We start from the raw sequence: 19,078 nt of genomic DNA, 5'->3' as shown, positions 1-19,078 counted from the left end.
AGTAACACTCGCGTAGCCTCCAAGTTGGCCGATAATAGCATAGATTGTCCCTATCTGTAGGCTATAGAATCATATACCGGTGTCCCCCACCGTCTACCACAAGCTATTGAAGGATATTTTGAAAATAAAAGTCTGTAATTTCAATAATGAATACAAATTCAGTACTAAGTTACTTAGCGCTCGGTGGAGTGACGTGACCAGTCGTCGACGCCCCAGCAGCCTGCTGACTGATGGCACCGACTTATTCAAGGCAGATGCGTGAGAATTATGAATTGCAATCAAAGACATCGTTTATTGGATATATTATTACTGTTGTTAAATTATCTGAATATTTTGACCACCCATTTGAAGTCTTTGCACTGGAGATCGCAAATGTATACATTTTTTTTAAATCTAAGATCCTCGTTCCGACTGTGTTTTCCAATACAAATAGAAGTCCGAAATTTGTGCTACTCAGTAACCCATGGACTGATTGACTTGAACAGGCATCCTCTGCTCGATGTGCAGTTTGCAGGAGCTGATTGTGTCTCTTTGGCACGGGAGAACGACATTCTGTTAAGTTATACGCGGCTTAACACAAGTGATCGTACTTGTTTTCCCTTAATTATTCCTCTTGCCAGCTGATGTCACTCTTTACTATACTTCACTTCCGCGGCTCTGCGACTCCCTCTCCTTCCTTCTCCACCTCCACCTCCCCCATCACTTTAAACCCGGATGGATGACTTCACTTTTCCGCTTGGGTTTCCTTTATGTTCTGGGGATCTCCCAGCCTTTTCTGTCATAATCCTCTGAACATTGACTGGAACACAGCGCACCACTCTCCGCTGCGCACGCATCACCATAGCCGGCCAGGCGCTCTCGGAGTTGGACCGGTCTCTCCGCTTGCATTTCCATCATCATCATCATCATCATCATCATCATCAAGTCCACAGCACCGAAAACAGGAGAATTGCAATTATTCCTGAGATTCTTTCTTGCTTTCCTAAGGGCTACCACCGCTTCCCTTCCCTTCCCAGCAACTTGCTTTTCTGACTTGTATCTACCTGTGCCGAGATGTCCGAGGTCCTACCGTACAGTGAGGGCAAAATGAATGCCTACGGGGCAGATGGCGAAGTCAGCCCGATATCCTTCAGCTGCCGACTGCAGGACACCAATTCGTTTTTCGGGGCGTCGCAGACAAAACGACCCCCCAAACTTGGGGAAATCGGCAGAGCAAAACATGGTAAGCAAAGACAGAGAAATTACGATTTTAATACCTTCTTCTGTGACAATTTATTTGGGCATTGTTTATTAGGAAGAATGTGACAATGGGAAAAAATGCCCGCGATAATAATTTACATTGTGCTAAGAAGCGTGAATAACTGACAGATGATGAAATAAAGAGCTAAAACACAAACATCTAACACAACCGCCGTCCTAATTAGGGACCTGACTTCATCAAATTCATTAACCATCTGGTGTAATTTAATTGGAATAGCTTTATAGGCCAATAATATGCATAGAAAACCCTTGAATAAAGAAAAGCAAGAGCCTGCGTAGTCCAGGACTGCGTCTTATTTAGCATGAAAATGGTTCTACATTGACGGTTTCTCCGTATTGAGTGAGACCGCAGCGCGTCGTTAATGTCTGTCAAAATAGAGGCAGCTGGAGCAACAGCTGATCGTTAGACAGGGTACATACTGCATTACAAACACGCTGCTGTTTAACTGTGAATAGGTTACCAATTATTCGCATCTGATTTTAACCAGTTTCCACTAGAAAACCTGACCTTCCAATGCAATAACGTAATGTCCACACCTCCACCTTCACTGGAGGCATAAGCATCCATATTTTTTGTCCTACAGATATCTGTGTAGTGGGATTATATGTTTATGCCTGCCGGTGCTGGTGAAAAGCCTTGCAAACGTTGCGGAAAAATAAAAATGTGGTTCCTGTTTCTCTCACAGTGGTTATCGAGGACGACCGAATAGATGAGGTCCTCAAGGGAATGACAGACAAATCGCCACCAGGCGTTTAAACCCCAGTCATCCCACATATTTTTCATTTAAATCATCGGCTGGAAGCATTTGTCGGATCCTGTGTTTTTGGGGATTTTGAGAAAGCACGACAGCGGTGGAGACGAGGGAGGAGCAGATGGAAGACAGCGCGGAGGGAGAGGGGGGCGAGGAGGACGGAGGGAGTGAAGGGCTGCCGGCACTTCATCACACGAGACCCAACCTGACGCCCCCCAGCCGGGGACATAGCTGATGTGCGCGGATCCGTCGTCCCACCTCTGCCCGGCGGAGACGAATGGACATACCACTTCATCACCACACTCTTCCAAAAACGGCACCTGGAGACATACAGCAGTGTTCAGTCCAACCTGTACAGGTGTATAGTATGTAAAGGTGTGTCTGAAAGCTGACCACGTTTAACAAGCACAAGCGGCGACTTACGGAGCTGCTCGTCCCAGCACCGAGACAGTCGAAAACCAAGGCAAAAAAAAGATTTGCATCATAAAGTCTACCCAAGGATTATGCGTTCTTTATATACAAGTATCTTCCTTTTCAAAAAAATAAGACCAATCCATTCGCTTTTTTTTTGCAAAGAAATTTCCATATTTATATGGTTCACATGAAATGTATTGGAATATATTTATTTCATCCTCAGTAAAATGGATACACACAATCACAACGAATAAAGACTGCCGAGAGTCATTGCTTTTATAATAGCGTATCGTCTTCGCATAAAAAGAAGTCGACGTTTTCCATGTTTGCATGAAGATTCGTTTCGGGCTCTTGACGGGCGCATCAGTAGCCCATGTCTTGCTTATTTTTTGACACATTTCACATTTGTAATTTTTATACCTAATTTTAACAAATTTGTTAGTAATACTGATACGTCGATGTACCATTTTGCGATGTATCCACAAGAGGATGTTACGACTGACATACAAGAAGTATCAGATTTTTATTGACGGAAGTATTTGCGTTTTTAGCTTACTAATCGTGTTATTTATTTTCAAATACAGACGTTATATTATGCAGTGGTGCGACGTGTGGATTTTTCATGCATACATAAATACAGTATATACACGTAACGTTTTTATCTGATTGATTTCTACACAACACAGAATAATTATCGTTTATTCTGCATGATATCTTAATATTTTCAATACATTTATGAAGCAAAAAAAACCTATTAATGTCATGACATTCTAAGAATGAGTCGTTGTGTGCTACGGTGCAATGTTCACTGGATTTGATGACTGAATAAATGTCGAGACTCCGACCGCGTGTCTGCGTATTCCTGAGTGTGTTTCTGTCACCCTCCTACCGCATACTGCGGAAAATTAGGAATCAGAAGCAGGCAATAGGCAGTCAATAGGGGTGTTACTCGTTAGAGAGCCACACATATCACACTGGAGATCAGGTCCAATTCCATGGTTGGTGCTGCTGTTTAAACATTAACATGAATAAAGCCAACATAGCCTATCATCAACCTGGAGATTGCAAAGGGAAATGGCCACTGTAAAAGACTGGAGCTGAGTCGCACATACATTGTCAAGACTGGAAAGGGGGAAGGAGTGATGATCCAGTGATGTCTGGGACTGATGCAGACTTTATTATAATACCAAAAATACAAGGGGTCAAAACATGAAGCAGGGAGAGATGTAAAACCAGGGTTGTAAATGATCCCTGGGCATCTTTCGAAAGAGTAGGGGTGGTACCCCAATGTACTGGCTAAAATTGCCCACTGTGGCCCTATCAAATACAGCCTCCTAATCATCCCCTGTATCTAACTGGTGAATACTCTCCTGCTCCTTCACCACTTTAGCTACTGTGCAGTGAGTGTACTGGTGCAGAATGGCTGCTGTCGCATCATCCAGGTGGGGGCTACACAGTGGTGGTGGTTGAAGCGGCTCCCCGTTGGTTCTGTGAGGAACTTTGGGTGTCTTGAAAAGTGCTATATAAATGTAACTTTCATTCATTCATTCATTCATTCATTCATTCACAACCAGGAGGGACCAGGGCTATCATAAACAAGTAACAACACTGCAAAAGAACATATAGCACAAACACTAACATGCACAATAACCAAAAAAGAAATAGGACAAGGGCAGCACATACTGTGAGGGAAATAATTATTTGACCCCTGCTGAATTCCTAAATGCACCCATTTTTAAAGAAATTAGAATTCTATAATTTCAATGGTATATTTATTTTAACATCAGAAGATAGATTTTCAACTAAACAAACAAGAAAAAAAATATTATGTGACAGGTACAACTCAAACTGTCATTTATCTAGGGAAATAATTATTTGATCCCCTAGAAGACAGCAAGAAATTAGGTCAAGTACATGTGCACTAACACAACACAAGTACTAAATAATTAAGAATTAACAGGTACCAAGCCAGCATTCTCATCTAATGGCATTACTTTGTTAAATAGTATTCTTGGGTCACTAACCTGTCTACATCTTCAACCTTATCACCATGAAAAATACCAAAGAGTTGTCTATGTACATCAGAGACAAGATTGTTGACCTGATTCTTGACTCAGCTTGGTGAGAAAGTGACAACTGTTGGTGCAATTGGAAGAAAGACAAAATAACTGTCAGTCTCCCTTGGTCTGGGGCCCCAAGGAAGATCTCATCTCATGTGGCATCAATGATCTTAAGGACAGTGAGGGCTAACCCCAGAACTACACGGGCGGCGCTCATTAATGATCTCAAAGCAGCAGGGAACACAGTCACCAAGAAAACCATGAGTAACATATTATGCCGTTACGGTTTGAAATCCCACATTGCTCACAAAGTATCCTTGCTCAAGAGGGCCCATGTTCAGGCTCTTCTGAAGTATGCCATTGAACACCTGAATAATTCCAATGAGGCTTGGAAGAATGTAATGTGGTCAGATGAGACCAAAATTGAGCTGTTTGGCATTAATTCTACTACCATGTTTGGAGGGAAAAGAATGCTGAATATAACCCCAGGAACACCATCCCTACCATCAAACACAGAGGTGGAAGCATTATTCTTTGGTGGTGTTTTTCTGCCAAGGGTACAGGACAGCTGCACCGCATCAAAGGATAGGTGGACAGAGCCATGTACCATAAAATCTTGGATGAGAACCTCCTACCTTCAGCCAGAGCACTAAAAATGCATTGCGGATGGGTCTTCCAGCGAGACAATGACCCTAAGCATACAGCCAAGGCAACAAAGGAGTAGTTCAAGAAGAAGCACTTTAAGGTCACGGAGTGCCCTAGCTAATCTCCACACCTTAATCCCATAGAAAATCTATGGAGGGAACTCATGCTTCGTGTATGCAAGTGACAGCATAAAAACCTTAAAGATCTGGTGGAAGTCTGCAAATTCCTGCTGACCTGCATGCACACCTGGTGATCAACTACAGGAAACATCTCACAGCTGTGCTTGCAAACAATAGTTATTCCACCAAGTACTAAAGCATGTGTTCCAACGGATCAAATACTTATTTCCGTGGATAAATGACAAATTGGTTTGTAATTGCAACATGATGATTTTTTCTTGTTTGTTTTGTCGATAATCTATCTTTTGCTGTTAAAATAAACCCATAAGTGAAATTATAGATTTCTCATTACTTTATTAATGGGTCATCTTAAGAATTCAGCATGGTGTCAAATAATTATTTCCCTTACTGTATTTACTCTAATAACAAGGGCTAGGTGCAGGCCATAACAATTAACTAAATACTTGGCATCACCTGTAATAAGGAACAGGTGAGGGTAATTAGATGAGATGAGATGGCCAGCAGAAGTCTGGCCAAACAAGGACAGGACAGACGGACACAGATCCTGACAGGCACCCAGAAAGAGCACAAAGGGGAGACGAGAGAATGTTTTGGTGGGGGGAACACTGTGTCGACTCCATCTTGATTTGTGAGGTTGACGCCTTCACGTCAGCTTCATGCAGCAGATCCTATTAATCATATGGTGACGGGCACTTCTGAGGATAACCTCCACCTGTAATCATTTATCCATGATGACCGCCTCATACTGCCCTCTTGTACAATCATAATCACTGTCATACCGGGGGGCATCCTGCATGTAACTAGGAGGGCAGAAAGGTCACTTTGACAGATAATCACATGATCACATGGTTCTGCCCATCCAGGCTTTCACAGTCACATGAGTAGAAGCAAACCTATCATTGAGAAATGGGCGCGAACCCGAGGCAGCATTTGGAGTTTTCCTCCCTGCTGAGTCAATTAGTGACCAGTTTAAACATGCAGGAGGAATCAGTGGGAAATTCGAGGTATTCTCCATGCAGTTCAACTGAGAATGTAAGAGCAACTAAGAACACTCCTATACATTTTATAGTGAGTAACCAGCCCCCCCCCTCTATCTTAATGATTTTCAGAGGATGGTTTTTATTGCTGTTCTTTCTGTCCTGGCCAGGAGAGGGATTATTCGGGGGTGTTTATGCCTCACATGGCACCATGGAACAGGACCTGTGTTTCAGTCTGTAAAGGAGACAGTAATTACATTCTGTTGAATAATGACCAATGAACCACTGAGTATTATTCACAGGTTGCACAGTGAGTAAGCCCTGATGCTGCAGCAGCCGGGATCTCATCCATCCATCCATCCTTCTTATAACTGCATGGCATGCGGCTCATGTCATCATGCCCACGTTGTGTTTATCAGCTTCTGTTTGTACCTGCTTTGTGAGATGACAGGCCAGGCGGCCGTGCCGTGTGGCCACCGCGGAGGCGTGTTGATGACACATGTCCTACACGCTAACAGGAGGAGAGGCTGCTGCTGTTTATACAGCTTCTTGCTACGGCTGTTAGGTGAACCTGTGATGTTTCGGTCAGTGGTACCGTATGGAGGAGCAGGTTTCCTGGAGCGGATCCACCAGAAAGCCTCCCGAAGGAGACTCTAATACAGACAGGAGATACAGGAGAGAGACATGTACCCAATGCATCCAGGAGGAGGGGCTATGGGATCCCCAGGCTGCTCCTGCCGTCTGCCCCACAGCCTGAGCATGAGAGTCACTGGGGGAAGATGTCATTGACACAAACCCGTAGGTGACAGAAAGGACTCACAGTTAAGATGGAAACATCAGACATCAGGTGACTTCATTAGAGAGTGAATGTACTTTGGTAACATGTGAGTGTACTCCAGTCGAGTATGAGCGTGCTCCACTAGAGTGCGAGTGTACTCCGGTCAAGTGTGAGTGTACTCCAATAGGGTATGCATGTACTCTGAAGGTCTTTCTGTTGAGCCAAGGGCAGCTGTGGTGGACCATGGCACTGCAGAGAGTTTGAACCCTGTGACTGACGTGCAGTGCGGTCATACCGTAGCTGCAATAATGATATTCCTGTGATTGTGAGTGTAAGTATCTGTCTGTTAGTGGTGATGCATACCCTCCGGCCTCACATTCTGCATCCTCTCCGTTTCCCTTTCATCCCGTCTCTCACGCACTAGAAATTAGCATCGCTCCAGTTCCTGTTATCCACAACCCCCCTCAGCTGGCATGTGCTGCACTGTCAACATGGAGACAACTGGAAAAGAGGGAGGGAGGGAGAGAGAGGCAGGGGGTGGGGAGGAGGGGGACTTAACGAGGCAGATCTGTGCTCCCTCTCCAGACCATTTCCCAGCCTAACAGTACACAACTGCACTGGTGTGCGTGCATGCATGGAGGGAGCAGGAGGCTTGGCTCTGCAGAGAGGGTTAGTCACCACACTAACATTTCATCAGTCAGCCAAGGCATTCTGCCCACCAGGGCAACAATGCAGCAGGAACCCGGGGACAGCAAGGAGTGCCAAGGTTGCAGCAGCCATGTGCCAGGAGCGCCGCCTCATAAAGAGGCTGTGTGGAAGTTCAGGGGCCAGTTTTTCGTTTGGTGCTAGATGCCAAGAACAGCTCATATGACCTGTTTCACCAGCCAAACTGATTGTAGTGCAGCAACAAAACACATACTGTAAGTGTGCAAGCAGCTTGCTTTTGTCCATCCATAAGAAAATACACTGATCGCAGAGTGGCCTAATGCCTCTCTAACCGGTACTCCCCCTGCTGTTATACTCATCATACTGCAGCCCACAGTCTGGTGCACCAACCATCACTCCACAAAAAGCTACTCTGAATAAAGGGTTAAAGTCTTGGGGATCGTTGCTGTGGATCTATGCAGCTGCTGTTCTCATGGCAACCGCAGGAAGTCTGAGCCGACTCCCAGCCCACAGCAGACAGCTGAGTGAGGAGCAGCATTCAGATAGAATAGGGTGGGATTGAGGCTCCCATGTTGGGCTCTGCAAATGGGCGCTTTCTCTCAGCATCTCTGGAAAGAGACGCACAAACATCACAGAAGGTTAAATTAAACTAACCCTTCACCTCCACCTCACCTCTCCTCTTTTTCCTGTCACTTCATCACTTCCTCTTCCTCCTCCTCATCTCTGTAAGTGCTCCTCAAATCAGCCCCTTTGGGCTTACCGTCTACGTGGCATTTGCTGCTGCTGCTCACTTAGAATCAGCCCCAATTGAGCCGTGGATTCAATTGATCTTGAGTGACCCCAAACGAGAGCTGTGACTAAGGTCCTGCTGGCACTCTGCAGCAACAGCGCAACATTTGTGTTGGCACACAGCTAATTAGGGGTGTGAGTACTGTGATGATGAAAAGGCTACATTTCCTTTTCACTACTTAAAATTAATAATAGCGCTTGCTGCGTCGATGAATCATTGATTATGGAATTATTTGAGCCGCTGAACAATTAAGCAACCGAGCACTTGATTAATATAAATTAATTAAAAGCTAATTTGTTTAATTTTGAGATAAAGTGGGGGTAAAGTAAAGTGGGCCAGTTTTCCCTCCCTTTTGCCATCAAATATTCCCGGACTTCCATTGGATAATCCCAGACTTCAAAACTTTAGATGAACACAACTGAATGGTTAAATGTGAAATGAATCCTGTCATTATTTCAATCAGCAGCACAAAGGAGGCTAATTAATGAGTAGCAGTGCAGTGTGGAATAACCCTCTGTAATGCAGACATGGCATCACTCGGAGAAGCTTCAAGCTACTGAGAAGATCTGGGGCTTCACCTTTTTTTGGAGGCAGATTTGCATCGGTGCTAAAATAGCCACAAGTGATCGAACCTGACAACACTCATGGCATTACTGTCCTGTGGTTCCCATTCCATTATCCTTGTCCAGCCAGGCCTTCTGGAGGGGCAGACACATGATTCTTATTTTCCAAGCAGAGCAGAGCTGTTCTTTGTCAGGAAAAAGGGGCCCCTTGCTGCACACAGGTTGGAGGAGCACAAGCTAAATGGGGCCAGAACATCCATTCCATCAGCTGGAGGACAGGAGCCTGAGGCCTCTGCCAGGCAGCTGTGGCCATTGAAGAAATATGAGCTTGCTCATGAATATACATGAATGTGTACACCGGAAGTGATTCTGATTGGTAGCTACTAAAATATGGACGTGTGCTCATGAATATTCAGCACCACCTGCATGCACCAAAACTAATGAAGTAATGTGTGAGAAGCAGGACTTTGAGGGTCATCCAAGGGTGAGGACTTCGACCCTGCAGGGACAGTCAGGGGAGCTCCCGGAACATTCACCAGGAGTGTGCTTTATGAATTTATTATTACAAATAGAATGAGTAATATTCCTTGCTTTTTGGAAAAACTTTGCAGTGGCTCAGGCTTTGAAAATCACATCAAAAGTCCCCATGGTGACGCAAGAGCATCCTCCCACAAGATGAGAGCGGGATCATGCACCCGACAGCGCGAGAATTCACACCACACAGCATCTTGGTCATACTGAGTTAAAACTGAGCCTCAGTGCATACACAAAGCAAATTAAACTGCACATAACATTTGCCACAGTGAATGAAAAATCAGCCACAGAACATGAAAAGCCAATTACATTGCATGAAAAATCAGCCACACTCCAAGTAAAATCTGCCACACTGCATGAAAAATCAATTACAACACACATAAACTCTGCCACACTGCATGTGAAATCATCCACACTATATGACAGTGACGCCACATACACAGGTATACTGCCTATAGACCAGCCGACTTAGTCAGTCTTACTGCATTTAAAGGTGAACACACTGCGTCATCATTTACCAAATAAATATGTTGCATTTTTTGCCCAATTAGATACACACATTTGTCAAAATACAGGACCAGTTTTCCAAAACTATACACACGAAGGCCATTATGAAATTACACATTACTAAAGCGTTCCCCACCCCCAGAACGCCGCTGGGTAAGTGGCTATGGACAGTATATGGATAAACAAATATGGGAATCTGTTTGCCTAATCAGTGGCCATTCTTTGAGCATGTAACTGTAAAACAGAAATAATGAATAACAGCAATGAGGCATCGATTCGCTGCGATGGACCTGGAGCCTGTTGCTAGGCAACAGTGGAGCCCGTGCAGAGCTGTGAGGAAGGACCTCGTGAGTAGACAGCACGTGGAGGTAGGGGGAGGGCATTGGCTCACTGCCATGGGCATCCTCCACCCCCCCACATGCGCGCACGCACGCACACACACAAACACACACACAAAAATACACACACACAGAGCAAGGAGACAGAGAGTTGCGAAGGGAGAGTGGGAGGGACAGGTAAACACAGCGAGAGAAGGGGGGAGGATGCCTGCCGCTTCATCACTAAATGATCACACATTGGTTCAGGGTGTGTGTGGAGGGAAAAGGGATGTGTGTGGGGAGGGTGAAAGGGGCTGTGCTCAGGGATGTGTGTGGGGGGGGGGAAAGGGGCCGTGCTCAGGGGTGTGTGTCGAGGGAAAAGGGGCCGTGCTCAGGGTGTGTGTGGAGGGAACATGGGCCGTGCTCAGGGATGTGTGTGGGGGGGGGAAAGGGGCCCTGCTCAGGGGTGTGTGTGGGGGAGGAAAGGGGCCGTGCTCAGGGTGTGTGTGGGGGGGGAAAGGGGCCGTCCTCAGGGATGTGTGTGGGGGGGAAAATGGCCGTGCTCAGGGATGTGTGTGGAGGGAAAAGGGGCCGTGCTCAGGGGTGTGTGTGGGGGGGGAAAAGGGGCCGTCCTCAGGGGTGTGTGTGTGGGGAAAAGGGGCCGTCCTCAGGGTGTGTCTGTGGGGAAAAGGGGCCGTCCTCAGGGGTGTGTCTGCGGGGAAAAGGGGCCGTCCTCAGGGTGTGTCTGTGGGGAAAAGGGGCCGTGCTTAGGGTGTGTGTGGAGGGAAAAGGGGCCGTGCTCAGGGATGTGTGTGGGGAGGGGGAAAGGGGCCGTGCTCAGAGATGTTTGTGAGGGGGGGGGAAAGGGGCCGTGCTCAGGGGTGTGTGTCGAGGGAAAAGGGGCCGTGCTCAGGGTGTGTGTGGAGGGAAAAGGGGCCGTGCTCAGGGATGTGTGTGTGGGGGGGAAAGGGGCCGTGCTCAGGGTGTGTGGAGGGAAAAGGGGCCGTGCTCAGGGATGTGTGTGGGGGGGGGAAGGGGCCGTGCTCAGGGGTGTGTGAGGTGGGGGAAGGGCCGTGCTCAGGGTGTGTATGGAGGGAAAAGGGGCCGTGCTCAGGGATGTGTGTGGGGGGGGAAAGGGGCCGTGCTCAGGGTGTGTGTGGAGGGAAAAGGGACCGTCCTCAGGGGTGTGTCTGTGGGGAAAAGGGGCCGTGCTCAGGGATGTGTGTGGGGGGGGAAAGGGGCCGTGCTCAGGGGTGTGTGAGGTGGGGGAAGGGCCGTGCTCAGGGTGTGTATGGAGGGAAAAGGGGCCGTGCTCAGGGATGTGTGGAGGGAAAAGGGGCCGTGCTCAGGGATGTGTGTGGGGGGGGGAAGGGGCCGTGCTCAGGGGTGTGTGAGGTGGGGGAAGGGCCGTGCTCAGGGTGTGTATGGAGGGAAAAGGGGCCGTGCTCAGGGATGTGTGTGGGGGGGGAAAGGGGCCGTGCTCAGGGTGTGTCTGTGGGGAAAAGGGGCCGTCCTCAGGGTGTGTCTGTGGGGAAAAGGGGCCGTCCTCAGGGGTGTGTCTGTGGGGAAAAGGGGCCGTCCTCAGGGTGTGTCTGTGGGGAAAAGGGGCCGTGCTTAGGGTGTGTGTGGAGGGAAAAGGGGCCGTGCTCAGGGATGTGTGTGGGGAGGGGGAAAGGGGCCGTGCTCAGAGATGTTTGTGAGGGGGGGGGAAAGGGGCCGTGCTCAGGGGTGTGTGTCGAGGGAAAAGGGGCCGTGCTCAGGGTGTGTGTGGAGGGAAAAGGGGCCGTGCTCAGGGATGTGTGTGTGGGGGGGAAAGGGGCCGTGCTCAGGGTGTGTGGAGGGAAAAGGGGCCGTGCTCAGGGATGTGTGGGGGGGGGGAAGGGGCCGTGCTCAGGGGTGTGTGAGGTGGGGGAAGGGCCGTGCTCAGGGTGTGTATGGAGGGAAAAGGGGCCGTGCTCAGGGATGTGTGTGGGGGGGGAAAGGGGCCGTGCTCAGGGTGTGTGTGGAGGGAAAAGGGACCGTCCTCAGGGGTGTGTCTGTGGGGAAAAGGGGCCGTGCTCAGGGATGTGTGTGGGGGGGGAAAGGGGCCGTGCTCAGGGTGTGTGTGGAGGGAAAAGGGACCGTCCTCAGGGGTGTGTCTGTGGGGAAAAGGGGCCGTCCTCAGGGATGTGTGTGGAGGGAAAAGGGCCGTGCTCAGGGGTGTGTGAGGGGGGGAAGGGCCGGTGCTCAGGGATGTGTGTGTGGGGAAAAGGGGCCGTCCTCAGGGGTGTGTGTGGGGGGAAAAGGGGCCGTGCTCAGGGATGTGTGTGGGGGGGAAAAGGGGCCGTGCTCAGGGTGTGTGTGGAGGGAAAAGGGGCCGTGCTCAGGGATGTGTGTGGAGGGAAAAGGGGCCGTGCTCAGGGATGTGTGTGGGGGGGGAAAGGGGCCGTGCTCAGGGTGTGTGTGGAGGGAAAAGGGGCCGTGCTCAGGGATGTGTGTGGGGGGGAAAAGGGGCCGTCCTCAGGGGTGTGTGTGGGGGGAAAAGGTGCCGTGCTCAGGGATGTGTGTGGGGTGGAAAAGGTGCCGTGCTCAGGGATGTGTGTGGGGGGGGAAAGGGGCCGTGCTCAGGGATGTGTGTGGGGGGGAAAAGGGCCATGCTCAGGGGTGTGTGTGGGGGGGGGAGGGCCGTGCTCAGGGATGTGTGTGTGGGGAAAAGGGGCCGTCCTCAGGGGTGTGTGTGGGGGGGAAAGGGGCCGTGCTCAGGGTGTGTGTGGAGGGAAAAGGGGCCGTGCTCAGGGATGTGTGTGGGGGGGAAAAGGGGCCGTCCTCAGGGGTGTGTGTGGGGGGAAAAGGTGCCGTGCTCAGGGATGTGTGTGGGGTGGAAAAGGTGCCGTGCTCAGGGATGTGTGTGGGGGGGGAAAGGGGCCGTGCTCAGGGATGTGTGTGGGGGGGAAAAGGGCCATGCTCAGGGGTGTGTGTGGGGGGGGGAGGGCCGTGCTCAGGGATGTGTGTGTGGGGAAAAGGGGCCGTCCTCAGGGGTGTGTGTGGGGGGGGGAGGGCCGTGCTCAGGGATGTGTGTGTGGGGAAAAGGGGCCGTCCTCAGGGGTGTGTGTGGGGGGGAAAGGGGCCGTGTTCAGGGATGTGTGTGGGGGGGAAAACGGCCGTGCTCAGGGGTGTGTGTGGGGGGGGGAAGGGCCGTGCTCAAGGATGTGTGTGTGGGGAAAAGGGGCCGTCCTCAGGGATGTGTGTGGAGGGAAAAGGGGCCGTGCTCAGGGATGTGTGTGGGGGGGGAAAGGGGCCGTGCTCTGGGTGTGTCTGTGGGGAAAAGGGGCCGTCCTCAGGGTGTGTCTGTGGGGAAAAGGGGCCGTCCTCAGGGGTGTGTCTGTGGGGAAAAGGGGCCGTCCTCAGGGTGTGTCTGTGGGGAAAAGGGGCCGTGCTTAGGGTGTGTGTGGAGGGAAAAGGGGCCGTGCTCAGGGATGTGTGTGGGGAGGGGGAAAGGGGCCGTGCTCAGAGATGTTTGTGAGGGGGGGGGAAAGGGGCCGTGCTCAGGGGTGTGTGTCGAGGGAAAAGGGGCCGTGCTCAGGGTGTGTGTGGAGGGAAAAGGGGCCGTGCTCAGGGATGTGTGTGTGGGGGGGAAAGGGGCCGTGCTCAGGGTGTGTGGAGGGAAAAGGGGCCGTGCTCAGGGATGTGTGGGGGGGGGGAAGGGGCCGTGCTCAGGGGTGTGTGAGGTGGGGGAAGGGCCGTGCTCAGGGTGTGTATGGAGGGAAAAGGGGCCGTGCTCAGGGATGTGTGTGGGGGGGGAAAGGGGCCGTGCTCAGGGTGTGTGTGGAGGGAAAAGGGACCGTCCTCAGGGGTGTGTCTGTGGGGAAAAGGGGCCGTGCTCAGGGATGTGTGTGGGGGGGGAAAGGGGCCGTGCTCAGGGTGTGTGTGGAGGGAAAAGGGACCGTCCTCAGGGGTGTGTCTGTGGGGAAAAGGGGCCGTCCTCAGGGATGTGTGTGGAGGGAAAAGGGCCGTGCTCAGGGGTGTGTGAGGGGGGGAAGGGCCGGTGCTCAGGGATGTGTGTGTGGGGAAAAGGGGCCGTCCTCAGGGGTGTGTGTGGGGGGAAAAGGGGCCGTGCTCAGGGATGTGTGTGGGGGGGAAAAGGGGCCGTGCTCAGGGTGTGTGTGGAGGGAAAAGGGGCCGTGCTCAGGGATGTGTGTGGAGGGAAAAGGGGCCGTGCTCAGGGATGTGTGTGGGGGGGGAAAGGGGCCGTGCTCAGGGTGTGTGTGGAGGGAAAAGGGGCCGTGCTCAGGGATGTGTGTGGGGGGGAAAAGGGGCCGTCCTCAGGGGTGTGTGTGGGGGGAAAAGGTGCCGTGCTCAGGGATGTGTGTGGGGTGGAAAAGGTGCCGTGCTCAGGGATGTGTGTGGGGGGGGAAAGGGGCCGTGCTCAGGGATGTGTGTGGGGGGGAAAAGGGCCATGCTCAGGGGTGTGTGTGGGGGGGGGAGGGCCGTGCTCAGGGATGTGTGTGTGGGGAAAAGGGGCCGTCCTCAGGGGTGTGTGTGGGGGGGAAAGGGGCCGTGCTCAGGGTGTGTGTGGAGGGAAAAGGGGCCGTGCTCAGGGATGTGTGTGGGGGGGAAAAGGGGCCGTCCTCAGGGGTGTGTGTGGGGGGAAAAGGTGCCGTGCTCAGGGATGTGTGTGGGGTGGAAAAGGTGCCGTGCTCAGGGATGTGTGTGGGGGGGGAAAGGGGCCGTGCTCAGGGATGTGTGTGGGGGGGAAAAGGGCCATGCTCAGGGGTGTGTGTGGGGGGGGGAGGGCCGTGCTCAGGGATGTGTGTGTGGGGAAAAGGGGCCGTCCTCAGGGGTGTGTGTGGGGGGGGGAGGGCCGTGCTCAAAGATGTGTGTGTGGGGAAAAGGGGCCGTCCTCAGGGATGTGTGTGGGGGGGAAAGGGGCCGTGTTCAGGGATGTGTGTGGGGGGGAAAACGGCCGTGCTCAGGGGTGTGTGTGGGGGGGGGAAGGGCCGTGCTCAAGGATGTGTGTGTGGGGAAAAGGGGCCGTCCTCAGGGATGTGTGTGGAGGGAAAAGGGGCCGTGCTCAGGGGTGTGTGTGTGGGGGGGAAAGGGGCCGTGCTCAGGGGTGTGTATGGGGGGGAAAGGGCCGTGCTCAGGGGTGTGTTTGGGGGGAAAAGGGGCCGTCCTCAGGGATGTGTGTGGGGGGCAAAAGGGGCCGTGTTCAGGGTGTGTGTGGAGGGAAAAGGGGCCGTGCTCAGGGATGTGTGTGGGGAGGGGGAAAGGGGCCGTGCTCAGAGATGTTTGTGGGGGGGGGGAAGGGGCTGTGCTCAGGGGTGTGTGTCAAGGGAAAAGGGGCCGTGCTCAGGGTGTGTGTGGAGGGAAAAGGGGCCGTGCTCAGGGATGTTTGTGGGGGGGGAAGGGGCCGTGCTCAGGGATGTGTGTGGGGGGAAAGGGCCGTGCTCAGGGGTGTGTGAGGGGGGGGGGGAAGGGCCGTGCTCAGGGTGTGTATGGAGGGAAAAGGGGCTGTGCTCAGGGATGTGTGTGGGGGGGGAAAGGGGCCGTGCTCAGGGTGTGTGTGGAGGGAAAAGGGACCGTGCTCAGGGATGTGTGTGGGGGGGGGAAGGGGCCGTGCTCAGGGATGTGTGTGGGGGGGAAAGGGCCATGCTCAGGGGTGTGTGAGGGGGGGAAGGGCCGTGCTCAGGGATGTGTGTGTGGGGAAAAGGGGCCGTGCTCAGGGTGTGTGTGGAGGGAAAAGGGGCCGTGCTCAGGGATGTGTGTGGGGGGGAAAGGGGCCGTGCTCAGGGATGCGTGTGGAGGGAAAAGGGGCCGTGCTCAGGGATGTGTGTGGGGGGGGAAGAGGCCGTCCTCAGGGTGTGTGTGGGGGGGGAAAGGGGCCGTGCTCAGGGTGTGTATGTAGGGAAAAGGGGCCGTGCTCAGAGATGTTTGTGGGGGGGGGAAAGGGGCCGTGCTCAGGGGTGTGTGTCGAGGGAAAATGGGCCGTGCTCAGGGTGTGTGTGGAGGGAAAAGGGGCCGTGCTCAGGGATGTGTGTGTGGGGAAAAGGGGCCGTCCTCAGGGATGTGTGTGGGGGGCAAAAGGGGCCGTGTTCAGGGTGTGTGTGGAGGGAAAAGGGGCCGTGCTCAGGGATGTGTGTGTGGGGAAAAGGGGCCGTCCTCAGGGGTGTGTGTGGGGGGGAAAGGGGCCGTGCTCAGGGTGTGTGTGGAGGGAAAAGGGGCCGTGCTCAGGGATGTGTGTGGGGGGGAAAAGGGGCCGTCCTCAGGGGTGTGTGTGGGGGGAAAAGGTGCCGTGCTCAGGGATGTGTGTGGGGTGGAAAAGGTGCCGTGCTCAGGGATGTGTGTGGGGGGGGAAAGGGGCCGTGCTCAGGGATGTGTGTGGGGGGGAAAAGGGCCATGCTCAGGGGTGTGTGTGGGGGGGGGAGGGCCGTGCTCAGGGATGTGTGTGTGGGGAAAAGGGGCCGTCCTCAGGGGTGTGTGTGGGGGGGGGAGGGCCGTGCTCAAAGATGTGTGTGTGGGGAAAAGGGGCCGTCCTCAGGGATGTGTGTGGGGGGGAAAGGGGCCGTGTTCAGGGATGTGTGTGGGGGGGAAAACGGCCGTGCTCAGGGGTGTGTGTGGGGGGGGGAAGGGCCGTGCTCAAGGATGTGTGTGTGGGGAAAAGGGGCCGTCCTCAGGGATGTGTGTGGAGGGAAAAGGGGCCGTGCTCAGGGGTGTGTGTGTGGGGGGGAAAGGGGCCGTGCTCAGGGGTGTGTATGGGGGGGAAAGGGCCGTGCTCAGGGGTGTGTTTGGGGGGAAAAGGGGCCGTCCTCAGGGATGTGTGTGGGGGGCAAAAGGGGCCGTGTTCAGGGTGTGTGTGGAGGGAAAAGGGGCCGTGCTCAGGGATGTGTGTGGGGAGGGGGAAAGGGGCCGTGCTCAGAGATGTTTGTGGGGGGGGGGAAGGGGCTGTGCTCAGGGGTGTGTGTCAAGGGAAAAGGGGCCGTGCTCAGGGTGTGTGTGGAGGGAAAAGGGGCCGTGCTCAGGGATGTTTGTGGGGGGGGAAGGGGCCGTGCTCAGGGATGTGTGTGGGGGGAAAGGGCCGTGCTCAGGGGTGTGTGAGGGGGGGGGGGAAGGGCCGTGCTCAGGGTGTGTATGGAGGGAAAAGGGGCTGTGCTCAGGGATGTGTGTGGGGGGGGAAAGGGGCCGTGCTCAGGGTGTGTGTGGAGGGAAAAGGGACCGTGCTCAGGGATGTGTGTGGGGGGGGGAAGGGGCCGTGCTCAGGGATGTGTGTGGGGGGGAAAGGGCCATGCTCAGGGGTGTGTGAGGGGGGGAAGGGCCGTGCTCAGGGATGTGTGTGTGGGGAAAAGGGGCCGTGCTCAGGGTGTGTGTGGAGGGAAAAGGGGCCGTGCTCAGGGATGTGTGTGGGGGGGAAAGGGGCCGTGCTCAGGGATGCGTGTGGAGGGAAAAGGGGCCGTGCTCAGGGATGTGTGTGGGGGGGGAAGAGGCCGTCCTCAGGGTGTGTGTGGGGGGGGAAAGGGGCCGTGCTCAGGGTGTGTATGTAGGGAAAAGGGGCCGTGCTCAGAGATGTTTGTGGGGGGGGGAAAGGGGCCGTGCTCAGGGGTGTGTGTCGAGGGAAAATGGGCCGTGCTCAGGGTGTGTGTGGAGGGAAAAGGGGCCGTGCTCAGGGATGTGTGTGGGGGGAAAAGGGGCCGTCCTCAGGGGTGTGTGTGGGGAGGGGGAAAGGGGCCGTGCTCAGAGATGTTTGTGGGGGGGGGGGGAAGGGGCTGTGCTCAGGGGTGTTTGTCAAGGGAAAAGGGGCCGTGCTCAGGGTGTGTGTGGAGGGAAAAGGGGCCGTGCTCAGGGATGTTTGTGGGGGGGAAGGGGCCGTGCTCAGGGATGTGTGTGGGGGGAAAGGGCCGTGCTCAGGGGTGTGTGAGGGGGGGGGGAAGGGCCGTGCTCAGGGTGTGTATGGAGGGAAAAGGGGCTGTGCTCAGGGATGTGTGTGGGGGGGGAAAGGGGCCGTGCTCAGGGTGTGTGTGGAGGGAAAAGGGACCGTGCTCAGGGATGTGTGTGGGGGGGAAAGGGGCCGTGCTCAGGGATGTGTGTGGGGGGGAAAGGGCCGTGCTCAGGGGTGTGTGAGGGGGGGAAGGGCCGTGCTCAGTGATGTGTGTGTGGGGAAAAGGGGCCGTCCTCAGGGGTGTGTGTGGGGGGAAAAGGTGCCGTGCTCAGGGATGTGTGTGGGGGGGAAAAGGGGCCGTGCTCAGGGTGTGTGTGGAGGGAAAAGAGGCCGAGCTCAGGGTGTGTGTGGAGGGAAAAGAGGCCGTGCTCAGGGTGTGTGTGGAGGGAAAAGAGGCCGAGCTCAGGGATGTGTGTGGGGGGGGGAAGGGCCATGCTCAGGGATGTGTGTTTGGGGAAAAGGGGCCGTCCTCAGGGGTGTGTGTGGGGGGGAAAGGGGCCGTGTTCAGGGATGTGTGTGGGGGGGAAAAGGTGCCGTCCTCAGGGATGTGTGTGGAGGGAAAAGGGGCCGTGCTCAGGGATGTGTGTGGGGGGGAAAGGGGCCATGCTCAGGGATGAGTGTGGGGGGGAAAGGGGCCGTGCTCAGGGGTTTGTGTGTGGGGAAATGGGCTGTGCTCAGGGGTGTGTGTATGGGGAAGGGGGTGTGCTCAGGGGTGTGTGTATGGGGAAGGGGGCGTGCTCAGGGGTTTGGGATACAGGGGCCA

General features: G+C 53.8%; 1 protein-coding gene across 1 annotated transcript; it reads left to right on the top strand.

Moving 5' to 3' along the window:
• Positions 1-493: 493 nt before the first annotated feature.
• LOC111836765 (calcium/calmodulin-dependent protein kinase II inhibitor 2-like) lies at positions 494-3,270 on the top strand. The gene is made up of 2 exons (XM_023798307.2): positions 494-1,222; positions 1,947-3,270. Exons 1-2 carry the CDS (start codon positions 1,054-1,056, stop codon positions 2,015-2,017), a joined length of 240 nt encoding a protein of 79 aa, XP_023654075.1. The 5' UTR covers positions 494-1,053; the 3' UTR covers positions 2,018-3,270.
• The last annotated feature ends 15,808 nt before the right edge of the window (positions 3,271-19,078 follow it).

This window comes from Paramormyrops kingsleyae, chromosome 4, assembly GCF_048594095.1.
Source record: "Paramormyrops kingsleyae isolate MSU_618 chromosome 4, PKINGS_0.4, whole genome shotgun sequence".
In the NCBI taxonomy this organism is placed as follows: Eukaryota; Metazoa; Chordata; class Actinopteri; order Osteoglossiformes; family Mormyridae; genus Paramormyrops; species Paramormyrops kingsleyae.
The sequence above is the reverse complement of the archived record's forward strand: the minus strand, read 5'-3'. Positions and strand labels throughout refer to the sequence as shown.